Source organism: Perca fluviatilis, chromosome 19, assembly GCF_010015445.1.
Source record: "Perca fluviatilis chromosome 19, GENO_Pfluv_1.0, whole genome shotgun sequence".
NCBI classification, from domain to species: Eukaryota; Metazoa; Chordata; class Actinopteri; order Perciformes; family Percidae; genus Perca; species Perca fluviatilis.
Window position 1 is genome coordinate 18570869 of NC_053130.1, and position 16215 is coordinate 18587083.

The 16215-nt window shown below is 40.2% G+C and overlaps 1 protein-coding gene across 2 annotated transcripts; it reads left to right on the forward strand.

Moving 5' to 3' along the window:
• The first annotated feature begins 658 nt into the window (after positions 1-658).
• oga (O-GlcNAcase) lies at positions 659-16102 on the forward strand. Of its 2 annotated transcripts, none has more exons than XM_039783715.1 (18): positions 659-1193; positions 2035-2086; positions 2200-2297; positions 2519-2649; positions 2780-2951; positions 3052-3150; positions 3270-3554; positions 3723-3878; positions 4034-4224; positions 4505-4765; positions 6747-6950; positions 7444-7618; positions 10785-10870; positions 11961-12065; positions 12441-12532; positions 12618-12810; positions 12929-13088; positions 13643-16102. In XM_039783715.1, the coding sequence occupies exons 1-18, from the start codon at positions 1028-1030 to the stop codon at positions 13777-13779; spliced, it is 2763 nt and encodes a 920-aa protein (XP_039639649.1). In that variant the 5' UTR covers positions 659-1027; the 3' UTR covers positions 13780-16102. The 2 variants fall into 2 exon arrangements, with proteins under 2 accessions (XP_039639649.1, XP_039639648.1); XM_039783714.1 differs by having other exon boundaries at positions 1028-1193; positions 3720-3878.
• Positions 16103-16215: the final 113 nt, after the last annotated feature.

Below are 16215 nucleotides of genomic sequence, written 5' to 3' on the forward strand. Positions count from 1 at the left end.
TTCATGGTGATTTAATACAAAGCATGTGTGAGTTGCTGACATAAGGTATACCTGCTCTGCTCACAACAAATGAGCAGCACCTCCCATTTCAATGTGTTTTATTATACATCCATGGTGTGGTGTTGTAGCTCAGCGGTATTCCTAATATGGACTGGAATTCCACGATATTAGAAAGCTGTTGAGATATTCAACACAATCACCGATTAGAGCGAGCCAATGAGCGTTATGAACTTTTGCTGTAATTCTGCGATTAATCTGGCTCCTTGACAACTCAGGGATGTCATTGTTGCTCTTAATAACCACAAATAATCAGGCCGAGTACATTTCCATGATTTATATATTCCATTTTTATAAGATAGAACATCAAAAACACAAATATAATAAAAAAAAAAAAAAACGTAACGTGATTAGGACATTTTGTACAAATGCAGATGCCATCATTTAGCTTAAATAAAGAAATAAATTGTCCGTTAGCTGCATTTATACGGTAATTTATTTTTAAGTTCGCTACATTGGATCAAAGTTAACGTTGCGGAGTCGGATATTGGGACATACCACTGTGGGTTGTGGAGTAGAAATGTTATCGATCTCTTTGCCATGGGGATATCTTTGCGGTGTTTGGTCACGCAGATCTAGTTTTGACTGGTTTAGTCCAGTCCTATGAGCATGCGCACTCGGTGTAAACAGGAAGAACTGACTGAAAACCAGGGCAAATCTAGCATAAAGAGAAGAAAATGATCGGACAAAAACGAACGAATATCTTATTTTCCCTTATATATTAACCACCATAAATGTTGTCCTATAACACCTGATGGTAATTTCGATTACATCGTGTAGAAGCAGTTGCTACGTTTTCGACATTTTTGATAGACGGTATTAACGTTAACGTTAGACAGACAGACAGACAGTGACGCGATTTATTTCCTCCAGGCTTTGCTTGGCGAATTTGTCTGCTGAACAACAGACCTAAAACATAACTCGCTGCATTCTGAATTTGGCGACTTTACACCGAGGGAAATCTCTAACAATGGTTCAAAAAGATAAGACGCTGGAGACGCCTCAAGTGGACGGTGAGCCTAGTCCCAGCCCAGTCTCCGGAGATGCTTGTGCAGAGGCCCCCGGCCCGGGTGATGAGTGCGGCATTGGAGTCGAACCGACGGCCCACAGGAAATTCATCTGTGGAGTCGTGGAAGGTAATATTGAACAGTAGCTAAAACGATCAAATGTAATCTAGTTGTGCTCTGCATACAATCATAAATAGCCTGAGTGTTTTGGGAAAGTGTTTTATAAATAAAGTTTATTAGTATTGTTATTATATAAATCTTGCTTAATGGGGAAGAAGTTATTAGAGTTTCAAATTAAAGTCACTAGGGCAGTGTACAATGGAAATCAATAGTCAGAAATCGATTGTGAATATCCTAAAAAACACAAAAACGTATAATTCATATGTTGCAAGTTAAAGTAATCATGCAACGTTATGCAGATAATAAATCAACATTTTCACAGGTCGTTCACGGGCAGATCGTTAAATTAATATTTAAGGTGGCCAGTTATTAACAGGTGGTATTCAATAACAACAATAATTCCAATTATAGGATGAATTGTGATTTATAAAGTAAATATACCAAACATTGGCAGGTTACATCTTAACTAAGGTGGAGAATAATTTGTTTTTGTTAGTGTCATATTATAAATCGAATAAGTTGTGTGGATTGGCTTCTGGCCAGACAGAATAAGGACAAATAAGATTAGTATTGGCCTCTAATAAATTAAACTTAAGATGGGCATTTTTCATACTTTTTGACAATTCATAGACAAAATAATTAGTTTAAGATTGTTAAGTACAGAAAACTTGTTACAGTCATAATAAGCAAAACAAAAAGCATGTCTAATGGCACTTCCAGCCAACACCTGGGGTCAGTTGTTTTAGTTGTATGGTTGTAGCAGTCAAGCTGCTGAATATGCACAGAAAATGTAGTTGAAAATCAGCACTGCAGACTGCATGTTAACTAAATGTATTGTTTGCTGATGCAGGCTTTTATGGCCGACCATGGACAATGGAACAGAGGAAAGAGTTGTTCACAAGGTATGATGAACTATGTGAATTATTTAAGCATGCATGTTAATCAAATACCAATAATATTGCAGCTTGATGATTTGAGTTATTATACTGAGTTTGTACAACATTGCATTTCACAGGCAGCAGAAATGGGGACTGAATACGTATCTTTATGCACCCAAAGATGACTACAAACACAGAATGTTCTGGAGAGAGTTGTACTCTGTGGAAGAAGCAGGTGACTATTCAGAACAGATCTTGGGATCAGCTGTCTTGGGGCAAGGAAAATGAGTAATGCCTAGTTATCTAAGTTCTAAAGGACGGGCTGAATGTTCCAGTTTTAAACATGGGTGAAATGTGTGAAAAGCTTTTAGAGTTAGTTGTATATAATATATATATATATATATATAATAATACAATAATGCATTAAGTGAGTGATTTCCTTCATCTATCTACTAGAGCAACTCATGACTTTAATTGGTGCCGCTAAGGAGCGTGCGATAGAGTTCATCTATGCTATTTCCCCTGGACTGGACATCACCTTCTCCAATCAGAAAGAGGTGTCTGCACTCAAGAGGAAACTCGATCAGGTATTGCAATATTTTGTATGACAAACTCTTGATATCTTCAGAAGTTCCATGCATCTTACACTCTGCGTCATTCTGTAATTATTTTAATGGATTTCATCTAATTCTCTCTCCCCCCCTCCCCTCCCCTTAGGTCACTCACTTCGGCTGCAAGTCATTTGCCTTACTTTTTGACGATATTGACCAAAACATGTGCCCCGCTGACAAAGAGGTGTTCAGCTCATTTGCACACGCTCAGGTTTCCATTACCAACGAAATCTACCAGTACCTGGGAGAGCCTGAAACCTTCCTCTTCTGTCCCACAGGTACATCAGTTCTGTGTCTGAATTTGCACATTTTACACAATTGTTTCATCCACTGATTTATTTATTAATTATTAGTTTGTTCTCTTGCCTTGAAATACAGAGTACTGTGGAACATTCTGCTACCCAAATGTCCCTCAGTCCCCTTACCTCCACACAGTAGGAGAGAAGCTTCTGCCTGACATTGAAGTGCTATGGACAGGTAAGCCTAACACAGTTTCTGGACAACTGACCAACACCATTACTGCTGTTTAGCATACAGTCACACATGTCAGAGTAGTAGATAAAACAATTAATTGAGAAATGTTTCCTTTTCTGCAGGCCCCAAGGTGGTGTCCAAAGATATAACCGTGGAGTCAATTGAAGAGGTGTCAAAAATCCTAAGAAGAGCCCCTGTGATCTGGGACAACATTCACGCCAATGATTATGACCAGAAGAGGCTTTTCTTGGGTCCATACAAGGGCCGCTCCACAGAGCTCATCCCCAGGCTGAAGGGAGTCCTCACCAACCCTAACTGCGAGTTTGAGTCCAACTTTGTAGCAATCCACACTCTGGCCACGTGGTATAAGTCAAATATGAACGGCGTGCGCAAGGATGTGGTCATGAGTAAGTATGATCCAAAAGTTAACCAAAATAATGCTGTAATGTTTTAATGCGGACACACTGTGGTCTCTCTGTATGAGGTTATACTTTGTCACGTGGTACCATAATGCAGGTCCTTCATTAATGCTGTTTTTCCTGTGTTTGTTTCTCTGTCTTGCCCTCTACCAGCAGATGGCGAGGACAGCACAGTGTCCATTCAGATCAAGTTAGAGAATGAAGGCAGTGATGAAGAACTGGAGACAGACATGCTCTACAGCCCGCAGCTTGCTCTAAAACTGGCTCTCACCGAATGGCTCGAGGACTTTGTTGTGCCACATCAATACAACAGTGAGAGCAGCACCATTATTATATCCTATCTCTATGCTAATGGGTTTTCCAGCAGTAATACTTGGAATACACCCGTAGTGTGGCCATTGACAGCCTAAAATGATAATTTCGTGACTGAAGAACATGATGCAGTGAGGCTTAATTTTGTCTTTCAGGCCGACAGGTGCCTCAGAGTGGTGCCAAAAGCACAGCCATCGACGTGTCATCAATGGCTGCTTCCTCTCTCTGCTCTTCCACAACAGTCACAACTGTGTTCCAGCAGCCCATCATGTCTCCGGCCATGCCGACTCTCGGTCTGGATCCACTCTCACACCCCATGGCAAAAAGACCTGGGGAGGTAGAGGAGGTGAGGTTTATTGTTACTATGAGACAATATAGTTGCACTGGAATGAGTATTATGTTTCTTTTTCAAATCAAGCTTTCTATTGATGTGAATAAAAGAAGACATACGTTATTAATACAGTATAGTATATGATCTGATTAATAGATTGTCATTTATACAGTTTTACTGTATGGGCTTCTTTCTGCAACACAGAACATTCACTTTCTTTCTTTAACATTTGTTTACTGGAGAGGGCAGCATCTGTATATGGTTCTACAAGTATGTTTCTACTGCTCCTGTGCAGGTGGAGGTGGAGAAGAAGGATTCAGATGAGGAGCCCATGGAGATGGTGGTTGAGAAGCTTGATGAGCCAGAGCCAGAAGCAGAAGCTGACCCAGAGGAGAAGCAGATTGGTCCTATCTTAGCTGACAAGATGGCTGAGGACCTGAAGCCCATGGATACAGACAAGGAGAGTCTGACAGAGTCAAAGTCCCCTGAAGGGTCTATCCAGGAGGACCCTGGGAGTGATATTGCCCCTATGCAGACAGATGATCAGCTCAAGCAGGTTCCACTCACATTTTTGAGTTTCCTTCAGTTCAGTTCTGTTCAGTTTATTCTTTGTCCCAAAAGGGCAATTTGTATGTAGCAGGAAGACATCACATGACGAATATACAACACAAAGCACACAACAATTAACACAAGTAAAAACAGCAGCTTCAGCCTGAGTTAAAGAATAAATAGTTGCAGAGTTGTATTGGAGTGATAATGAAAGTAAAAAATAACTACAAGAACTCAAAACAATAAAAAATGTATTTATTTAAAATAAATAAAGGAGTCATTAATATAAACAAGGGCTATCATCTCCTCTTAGCTGAGTTGAGTGCTTGAATGGAAAGAGGAATAAAATAGTTTTTCGTATCTCTTTTTAAGAGCCAAGGGGGTGCTAAAACGTAAGCCAGATGGTAATAACATGTATTCCCCGTACAGAGGGTGAGTGGTGTCCTTGCAAATAAACATGGCTTTTAAAAATAATCTGTTTGTTAAAAATGTCAGTAAGGCTATTGAACTTCACACCCACTATCTTGCTGGCCACATTCACAATTTTTAAAAGCGCATTTGTATCCTTGATGGTGAGGTTTCCATACCAGCAGATGATAGAAAATGTCAGGACAGACTAGTGTTAATTTCGTCAGACGAGACGAGACTAAATGTGTTCGTCAACGACCTTTTTTTCCATGACTAAGACGAGACGATGACGAGACTGCGGCAATTTCCAAAAACGCTGACTAAGACTAAATTAACATGCATTATTGTTGACGAAAAAAGACGAGACTGAAATGTTTTGCATAAAATAAAAACTAAGATAAAATCTCTCTTCATTTTCGTCTACAATTGCCTTTACTTTTTCATCATGAGATAGAATATTCAGCTGTTACTAGGGTTGGGTACCGAGACCCGGTGCTAATACGGCACCGACCAGTGCCTTAACGACCGTTATCTACCGGACCTAATAGCAACGCGGATTTCGGTGCCACTTAAATGCCTGCGCTTCTCTCTGATGCTCATTAACGGACGTTAGAGTCAACCGAAACATCGCTGCACAGGACGTTAGTTAACACTATACTTGGCAGCAGGTAAAGTTAGCCTACCGTTAACTAGTTAACACTACAACGGACAGCAGGTAACATTAGCCTACCGTTAGCTAGCAGCTGGAGTAAACACGGTTAAAATTCTGACAGCTAAACGGTGTAAAGTTTGTCTGTATTTCACTGTGTAGGATTCCAACACCCAGACGTACAACAGTCTGCAGCTGCTGTTGTCTGAAAAACAACACATATGTTGTGTTCACTTGAAATACGCCTCGCCAGCTTCGTGCTGCATTCAAAGTTATTGTAAAATATCCTTTTCCCATGCAGTGGTTGTTTTTGTCGTTTAACAAGAATTTACTGGTGAAATAAGGAAGAGGCTCAATATTTATATAACATTATATAATTTATTTTTATATAACTATTTGACTGAAATGGTTATCAGAAATAATCTCAGAAATATAATATATTATTTAAAAAAAGACTAAAATGTTTTGACTAAAACTTGACTAAGATATATTGAGTTCTCTTTTGACTAAAACTAGACTAAAATGACAAGACTTTTAGTCGACTAAAAGTTGACTAACAAAAAAAGATATGTGAATGACTAAATATGACTAAAACTAACAAGGACATTTGGCACAAGACTAAGACTAAATTAAAAATAGGTGACAAAATTAACACTAGGACAGACTCAATAAAAGCTATGTAGAACAAAGTCATTAATGTTTTGTCCACCTGGAATTTAGCAAGTTTCCTGAGTGCAAGAGTCCTTTGTTGGCCTTTCTTGCACACAGAAGCAGTGTTCAGTTCGAATTTAAGCCGGTCGTCAATCAAGGTGCCCAGATATTTGTAATATGGCCCCATGTCCTTTTATTTTGCCCATTTATATCTGCAGTTGAAGGCCAAAACAAATTAGAATTACCTACAAAGTTGCATATTTCTGATTTGTGTCTTCAGGATGTGTTTGTCCCTGGGCCCAACGAGAAGACCCTGTTTACAGCAGAGCCCCTCACACTGGAGGACCTGACCTTGCTGGCAGAGCTCTTCTATCTGCCTTATGAGCATGGACCGAAGGCCATTCAGATGTTAAAGGAGTTTAACTGGCTAAGAGCCAACAGCAGCGTTGTCAGTGTCAACTGCAAGAGAAAGGAAACTGAAAAGGTGGGTTAATTCATTGAAATAAATACACACACACACACACACAGTTGAGAGAATAGGTATATCTGAGAAAACTAGTTTATTATTAACTAAACTTGCCTTTGATAGTGTTGGATGCTGAAAACAAAATGGTGGATATGTACTACCCATAATGCCCATTGGGTGGTGTGGTTATGATAGGAGATGGAGTGCACCAAAGAGCATTGTGCTGTGAGTATTTGTGTTAACTACAGCTTTCCCTGTTAAACCATCTGCCTTTTTCTCAAAGACATGTTGACATGTCACATAAAAGCACAGGTATAAATAACAAATAATAAGTAATCGTCATGGCTGACACTTGAATAGAACACAACCATTGTTAAATGGTATAAGAAAAACCTGCAATTTTCTTACTATGACAAGTAAAAAATGTCTGCTGTGCAAAAAGGCCTATTACAAACCAAAATGGTCATTATTATTTATTTGTCCTTATTTCCAATCACTGTGTTTCATGCAGGTAGAAGAATGGCAATTAAGGGCAGAGAAGTTTGAGGAGATGTGCTGCTCAGTCATCCAGATGTTCACACGGCTGTCCAATTCAGCCAACCGCACCATCCTTTACGACCTCTACTCTTACATCTGGGACATTAAGAGCATCATTTCTATGGTCAAGTCTTTTGTCCAATGGCTAGGTATGTATGAAGGGAATCATAAGGCACTCACTTTTAACGAGAGCATTACAGTAGCATAGCAATAGTCTGATCAAGTCTGGTAATCCTGACTTTCGCTATTCTCAGACACACATTGACACACAACTCAATCAATTACCTTTAAAAAATCAAAATCAAAAAATCAAAGAGCAAACAGATTATATAAAGAAAGAGCACTTTAATGGTTAGTTGCATTGATTATGCCGTAGTCCAGTGCTTTATAGTTTAATTAGGCTAATTTGAAATTATTTCACACATCTGGCACATTTCTGCTTAACAGATGGTAATATTACTGATCAAAGACTTGACTCCTACAGTTCTTATCCTCCACACACACACACATATATATATATATATTACTTATAATAGATCAGATAAGTACATATCAGGCTACTCACATCAGCTCTCAGTAGTTATGATTCTATTAAATTCTCGTTTCACACATTATTTTCTTTCTCGTTTTTTTTCTGACTGAATGCTGCTTGCACTGCTAGCATCCTCCTTATTTATTCCACAACAAGCTGCCCCATCTTGGTGATATCTAAACTGGGTCTCTGTGGCAAATGTCCCAGCAGGGTTACTGCTGCTTGCTGTGTATCCAGTAACATCACTGCTGCATTCCCACACAGACACACTTGCTTCCATCTTCCGTCTGTGGGAATGGGAGCCCCCGTCCCCCCTCCCCCGTCCATGCCCTATTGCGCACGCGAGCTTGGAGAGCAAGCTGACTGTCTATGGAAGGCCATTCTGGTGCATAAACTGAGTCCGAAATATCTGAATTGGTCTCTGTTTGTTTCTGCTGGTTTTTAACATAAACCACATGAATATATTACAGGACGTTTTGTGTCACTGAGTAGTCTCTAAAATGAGGCTGTCAGTGGATTTTAGCCCTCTGAATTGTTTGCTCAATCTGTATTAGTGTGGCAACCATTTTTGTTTGTAAGATAGGATATTCGTTCTCTCCACCTTTTCTCCCTTTCCCTTCACCTCACGCCTTCTTTCATTCTTTCAGATGGTGCACTTTGATGCAGTTTGAGTGACATTCAGCCCATAACATCTCCATTTTTTTGGAGTGTTCTTTCGAATAGTCTGAAGCACCAGCATGGCCTGTAGGTTACCCCCTGTAACCCAGTTTCATTCACAGGTTTCTGTCCTATATGGTCAAGCTGAGGACACAGTACACAGCAGGCAGCATACCTACACTGGCAAAACCACCTCAAAAAACCAGACTACTGGCTCAGTAAATTGTTGTATCCAACCACTCTAGCAACATGGAGGAAATCAAGTGCCCCATAAATATAGTTGTCTTTGAATATTCCTCTTAATAACTGCAGTGTCATTAAGTGCCTAACTGTTGACTTCTGCTGTTGCTATTATCAGGGTTTTACATCAGTCCCCATGTTTTCCCCTTAATAGAAGCTGTGCAGCCAGCACCTATTGTACTGAGAAAACTTACTAATAACTATTTTCTACTGTTTTCTCCCTTCACTATGTACAGATGGAAGAATCCACAGTACACGTTTCCACTGCTATTGGATCGACAGTGGCCGATGTGTGCACAGTGCAAGCGTTGATTCTTTTAGATTTGTTTGCGTTTGAAAGGGATTTATGTTTTTTTTGTTTTTTAACTAGATTTATAAATGTAAAACATTGATTTGGAGGAAAGGAAGCAGCCCCTCCGGATGAAGTCACATTTTGCGCAGCGATATAGCTTTGAATCTTAAGTGTTAACTTGTAAATTTCTCCCTTTGCCAGCAACTCTCTAACTTGTTTTTTTGTTGTCCTATAGAAATGGCTCAGACCAGCCCGATGCACCTACTCAAGGGAATTTACGCTTGAAATTTACCATGGCACATGATCTTCATTCTACTCAGGGATACTTCTGATTGTGTAGTTACAAAAAGTGTGCTCGCACGCGCACACACACACACACACACAACACACACACACACACACACACACACACACACACACACACACACACACACACACACACATTGGCGGGATCATGCAAGAACAAAAGCTGCATGTTTTCTGCATAGCTGTGATTGTGTTAAGACAATGCAGTCTGAATAGATAATTGAGGTGGATGTCATCCAACAAGAGATCATTCTTTTGTCCGTTTCGTGTTTTTTTTATTTTTTATTTTATTTGGGTAAGCAAGTTCGGAGTTCCTTCCTGTGGGTGCATCTGCGTGCTGTGTCGTGTCAGTTCATCTGAGGAATTGTTTTAGGTAGCAGGGTGAGGTTATGTAAAACACTATTAGGTGTCCTTCCCGCGCGCTGCATTTGTCTGGTCACATGAAAGGGCTCCTCGTCAACCAAGGTTAGACTTTGTTAGCAGGAACACCACTTTATACAGACTCTGAGAGCCTTGTGTGCAGCAGAGATACACTCCTCTTTATCTGCTTTGTCCCCACTGTGTATTTTCATCTTTGGTCTGTCTGATTATGGCTTTTAATAGAAAGCTGAGAGGCCCTTTAACTCAGGGACTGTTCATACTACCTCTCGTTTTGTCTTCCTGGTTTGATGACTCATGCTCCCCAGTCATGTGACAAGGCAGATAAGATGAGAATGTGACTTCACACGGGGTGCTAAGATGAGTGGGGTGACGGCAGCTGAAGCTTACTTTTGTAGTCCACAAACAGAATGGGTTTCAGTTCTGATGGTCAGTGTAATATTTCTGAAGTCAGTCAGTTTTTCAAACGAGAATTACCCTTACTAAAACACCAAAGGGGGCTGAACTGCACTTAATTCTGTTCTCTCTTCAGTTTTTGGAGAGTGTGCGTTCCTCACTGCGTGAAATAACTTATTTCTTAAGACCTTCATACCATTTTATGTGGAGCAGTTTGACATTGTTGTATTGACACGGAGAATTTAAGGTGCATTTATATCTTGGACCTGATTTCTCCTTGCAAACACGTAAGCTTTAGTTGCTTGAGCCCCATTTTATCATAAAATATTTCCTTTGAATATAGTCCCAATTAGGTCCTTTTTATGTTTTAATGAGTAAAATAAAATTTATTTATTTAAATGGATTATGCTATTAGATACATGACCCCCTTCCTCCCCAGTTCCCCACTCCCTTCATCTGTGTCAGAGAGCCCCATCCTGTGGTAACAATGTCCGCTTGGCTCTGCTCCTAACAGGGTGTCGTAGTCAGTCCTCAGCACAATTCCTTAGAGGAGACCAAGAACCCTGGGCCTTTAGGGGCGGTCTAGCAGGAGAGTTCCAGGTATCTAATGCACTGAATTTACCGCAATCTAATGGGAAAAAAAAGAGTGTTGTGAGCAAAGACAACAATGGTAATATTTGCGTAGATATGAAGGACTTTGGTCTGTCCAAGGTGAGCTGATTGTAATGGGTTGGGCTGCATAACATCCGGGTTCCATCCCCTTCACTTGTTCTCCAAAGAAGTTCATGACCTTGTATTATTTTTGGGATATTGTCAGTCTGTGGGAGGGAAGTGGGTGACCTGAAACCCATCCTGACAAAAGAGGCTACAGCCAATGTTTGGCATGGCATTTTCTGATTGATTAATTTGAATTTCTTTCAGCAACTGCCCAAGGAGATGCTGCTTTTCCCTAGCGCATGCGGCACAAGCGAGCATTACTAGGTTTTTATTTTCATGACATCTCATTTCTTTGCAGGAAAGCACAAATTACCAAGCCAACCCTTTGCAAAGCTCACGCGCAAGCATCGCAGCGCCAGCGAGAACGCAAGCATGTATGCAAAGGGAAAACTCCATGATCAAACACACCTGTCTAGTCTAAAGTAGCATCTCCATCCTTGGAGAGTAGCACGACTCATGATGGCAACCAATATGCCATTGAATTACTCAGTTAGCTCACATTTAATTTGCCTCCATTGGTTTTTTTCCTGGAGTTCTCTCTGCCTCTCTGCGCCAGCATCATTATTTTTCTCAACAGGAGGGTCCTGCGCAGCGAAATATTGCGATGTCTTACAAAAGGGAAAGGAGCATCTCCTTCAGCCAGTATAACCTTAGTCAGACCAAAATACCACCCTTGTTTTATTATTTGAAAAGCAAATGTGTATGTGCTTGTTGTGCTATGTTCCTCTAGCAAAATTGAGAAAGATGTGATGTTTGCTCTTGTTGTCCACTGTCCGATCAACAAGGAACGTCAGTTTATATCTTTATATGACTTATTTTTTTAAATATTTGTCATTCCAAAGCACTTTGCTCTTGTCTGTAGTTCCTTTTGGTTTGATGGTGGCTCAGCTGTAGCAAATGCAGGGTGAGGCAGCCACAGCAGCACACCTCCTGGTCTCAGTGAAACTGAATCTGTTTCTTTTGATACCCACAGAGATTGTTGCCAATAGAGGGGGCAAACGATCTTTTCTACCAACCTCCACCTGCAATGCCAACATCCAAAATCTATTCCATAAGGCCATACTACCCCAAAGATGTGGTAAGATGTTTGTTGGGTTATGCCTTACCTTATTTTTTACCAGAACCCAAGTAGTGCGCTTTAAATACTAACCGTTACGAAACGTCATACATGTATGGTTGCAGAAATAATGTTGGCCACTTGCTAGTATTCCCAGCCGAACTGGAATAGTTTAAGCTGTGAATGCTTTGCACTTAATGTGTGCTCAACTGCTCAATATTTGAAAATACACACTCTGAAGCGCATACATTTGTAGTGCTGCTGTAGATTCAGATTGTGTATTTCCAAACATTTGTTATACACATTGACATTCTTTGTGGCATTTTTGTGGCTTAGTTTTGGATTTTCTATCTCGTGTCATAAAAGTTACAGCTGTATCTGTCTTCTTTTTTGCAGACTGCGATTTATAAAATCTGTAAAGAAATGTACTGTGAAGGAATGGAGGATATTCCAGTCTCTGATAAGGATCCTGACCTCATAGGAGACAGGTAAAACATGGAGAAGATTAAAGCCTGGACTGCAGTTATCCCCTGCATTGCAAATCAACATGGCTGACAAAATGTTTGTTCACAGGTTAGTCGGAGGTCTCCTGGCACTGAGTTCAGACTACGGGTTTGTGCTAGAGGACGATGAAGGGATCTGCGGTTATGCTCTTGGCACTGTGGATGTCCAGCCCTTTGTCAAGAAATGCAAGTTGAACTGGATTCCCTTCATGCAAGAGAAATACCTCAAACCTGACTGTGAGAAGGACCTCACAGAGGCTGAGGTAGGTTCTCAATTCATCTCTCTTACTATCACTATCATCTCTGTATCGGTTTGCATTTGATTGTGTGCACTAGTGTTAAATTGAAATACTTTACCGTCTCTGCATTTCGTCCATGTAGAAGATGATGCTGAGTTTCCACGAAGAGGAGGAGGGTCTTCCAGCCTCTTTCCTCTCCAACTTCCCCTCTCTCATCAAGGTTGACATTCACGCCAAGGTCACTGACCCCAGTGTGGCCAAAAGCATGATGGGATGTCTTCTATCTTCTCTTAAGGCCAATGGTAGGTGGCAGCTGCCTCCATCATGACAGCAATGTTCATTGTTACTACTTGTTCTAACTACAGAAAGGGTGTAATGTATTCGTGTCATTAGTCCTGTTGGTAAGAGGGTGTTAGATAATAAAATTTTACATTAGACAAAGGTGTTAATCAGTAATGTAAATACTTTTTTCTGTGTTGATAACATTTTAAAACAAGCAGGCACATTGATCTTATCTTATTGTAGTGTGAAAATTAGTCCAAAACAACAAGAACTTTTCTGAGTTGAGTTTTCATACGACGTCTTTTATCCATGTAATGGTCAAATTCATCCCTTTTGAGACGCAAAAAAAGAGAGAAAACGGGGCTTTCAGCTTTAAGAAACATAAACTATCAAAGCACTGGCTGAAATAATCGTCTCTTCCTGGGACAGAGGTCTTGAACCATTTTATTTCTGGTCAGAGTAGAAGATTACCGTCAGCTTAACACCGTATTTGGCCACACTGATTGTGGGGAAGATAATTGTTGGGATTTTTGTCATTGACTTACATGTAGTCGTTATCTGTTCTTTCTTCCAGGTTCCCTAGGTGCGTTCTGTCAGGTTCGTCAGACTGACAAGAGAATGTTGGACTTCTACGGTAAGCTGGGATGCTTTGAAGTGGCCAAAATGGAAGGCTTTCCCAAAGATGTCATCATTATGGGACGAAGCCTATGAAGAAACGTCCTGCTTCAATAAAAGACAGACAGAGAGCAAGTCAACGTGGCTTAACCATGTTTGCTACGTTCATGAGAAAAACTTCCATGATGATTTTATACTACATTACTATCTGGGCTAGCCCCGGGAAACCTCTTTTTACCTTAGATGTTATGGCTCTGTTGGATTCAGCAGATCCAAAGCTAAAAGGCCGAGGAGTGATCTGTAATCAGTTGATTTGAGCCAACGTGGAAGAGTGGCACTCCAGCAATGATTGTGGGGTCCCACTTCTCGTATACCTCCAGGAGGCAGGAAGTGATAACTCCATAAGCCTTTTTTCTGATTTAATCCAGTAATCACTACATGAATATTGCCTGCATGCCCTAATGCAAAGTGTCTGTATCTGAAATGGAGGCAGAGCTGTGAAATGAGGGCTGCCTGTATCTCAGGTAGTGTCTTACTACCCCTACATCCTGCTTTCCCCAGCTTTGGCAGAGAGCAATAACGCAGCTGTCGATATATAAGTAGGACACCTTTATACAGGATGTGAGGTGCTATGTGAGAGTTTGCCTTTCATCATTACATCATGGTATTTCCAGTTCCTCCACAATAGACTTGGAGAAAGAGGCCTTTTACATGCCGTGTTTCTATCAATGCTGTGTCTGCACTGCAAATTGTAGCTTTTGGGGTTTGTGAAACCCTCAATAAAAGATCGTCAGAGACCAGCGAGGGGAAAGTATTTGTTGAGATTGTTAAAGACTCATCTAGCAGGTCCTCTGAATTTCCGTTCAAGTAGTAGTAATAGACATTTGGAAAGCAATAAAAAAGCTTCCACAAGTTGACAAACATGGTTCTCAGCCTATTTCTGTTCAGCACTTTGCTTGTGGCCATTTTTCTTTTCTTTTTTTTTCTTTTTATTTTATAATTCAGCAGTTTTTTTTTTTTGCTTTGGGCTTTTTCCCTTTGAGCTATTGCCTTTTGGTTCATTGCCTTTAGATTTTAGGTTTACATTGCAGACCCCAGTGTCTTCTGTTTTAAAGGCTTTCTAACACATATCAGTCAGATATAGTTATGTCAGTCACAAATATAGGATTTTAGGACATTGGCCTTGTTGCTCAAATTCCAGAGATGTATTCTGACATTGGCAGTCACATGTCTTAGTTTTTCCCTGCCAAAATCCTAATTCCAGCACAAGAATCCTTCAGTAAACCTAAACTGACTGTCAGAGAAAGTTCAGACCATCTAATTAAGTTATGTCAAATTAATTTAAGTAGTTACTCTTTAAAAGAATGAACTCAAATGTACATTTTCTGATAGCAGTGGGACCATAATCTTGATATTCTGATCTGCTATTAAGGAGAAAAATTTAACATTTGACTGGCACCAGTTTACATTAGAATACATTAGTTCAAAATAAGTAAGAATCCTGAAGATTTGGAAGGATTAATAATTCCCGCTGTCAAAAAGCGACTCACTTTTTTTTCTTAACCACTAAGCAGGGCTATGTTCTTGTGTTCATGTGCTGTGCTGATCTTTTGCTTGTCATTGGTAATAGAAAGAAAAATCAGTTTACCTCTGTTAGCTTGCATCCCTCCAACACTGCATACTCTCAAATGAATGTCTTCTCAGATGAGCCTTGGTGAGCACCCTTGTACCCCGTCACCAAAGTGGCACTGAGCTGTAGTTGTGGGGACTTGGAGCAGAAATCCCTATGTAGGCCTTTTCCTATCTGTCCATTGAATGTTTTATATGCTGACGCATTTCCCATTTGTTTTTGTAAATCTTGTGTAGTTGACTTAAAAAAAAGGACTTATAAATAGGAGTGTTCTGTTTGTAACATAAGGGTCATCAGTTGCTCTTCAGTAGCTGCCTGCCAATGTGATGTTTTGATACTGTGTACATTCATAATGTGCATGAGGTGTATTGGATTTGCCGTGGCAGTCATTAGAATAACCTCATCTTATGCTACATAGAGGAAGAAGCATGCCACTCAACTCTATGAGTATGATACTGTAGTTCGTAGACAGTCTGTAAACACTGTCAATCAAAAAGTGTTATTATTTTGTATATCTTCATTGGAATTGTGGCTAGTTTTCTGTTGTCCTTTAAGGAATACAAAGTGCTGCCCTTGAAGGCGTGAATCTGACCAACAGATCTGCTGTCCCTCTTCTTAAACAACAGCAGAATTTTCACTCTTGTTTTAAACGGTTCATGTTGCAGTTGGTCGATGCTCAAGCTTTCTTCCTCTTCCCACCGGTTTAATAGAAATGGGCTGTGACTGAGGGAAAAAGCTCAAATTGTACATTTTGATTATCTGAGTTTAGAGTGTGTGTGGGGGGGGGGGGGTCATAAAAGTAACAGTTTACCAATGTAAAATTTGTATGTAAGATACATTAGATTCAAAACTAATAAACCATAATAAGTTCCTTTGTTGCTTTTTGTCCTTTTGTGTTGCTC

Bases quoted from the DNA above. Each gene is read 5' to 3' on its own strand.
- oga (XM_039783714.1), top strand. From the start codon at position 1,028: ATGGTTCAAAAAGATAAGACGCTGGAGACGCCTCAAGTGGACGGTGAG. The intron at 6,951-7,443 runs GTGGGTTAATTC...TGTTTCATGCAG, and splicing joins AGAGAAAGGAAACTGAAAAG to GTAGAAGAATGGCAATTAAG. The intron at 13,089-13,642 runs GTAGGTGGCAGC...TCTTTCTTCCAG, and splicing joins ATCTTCTCTTAAGGCCAATG to GTTCCCTAGGTGCGTTCTGT.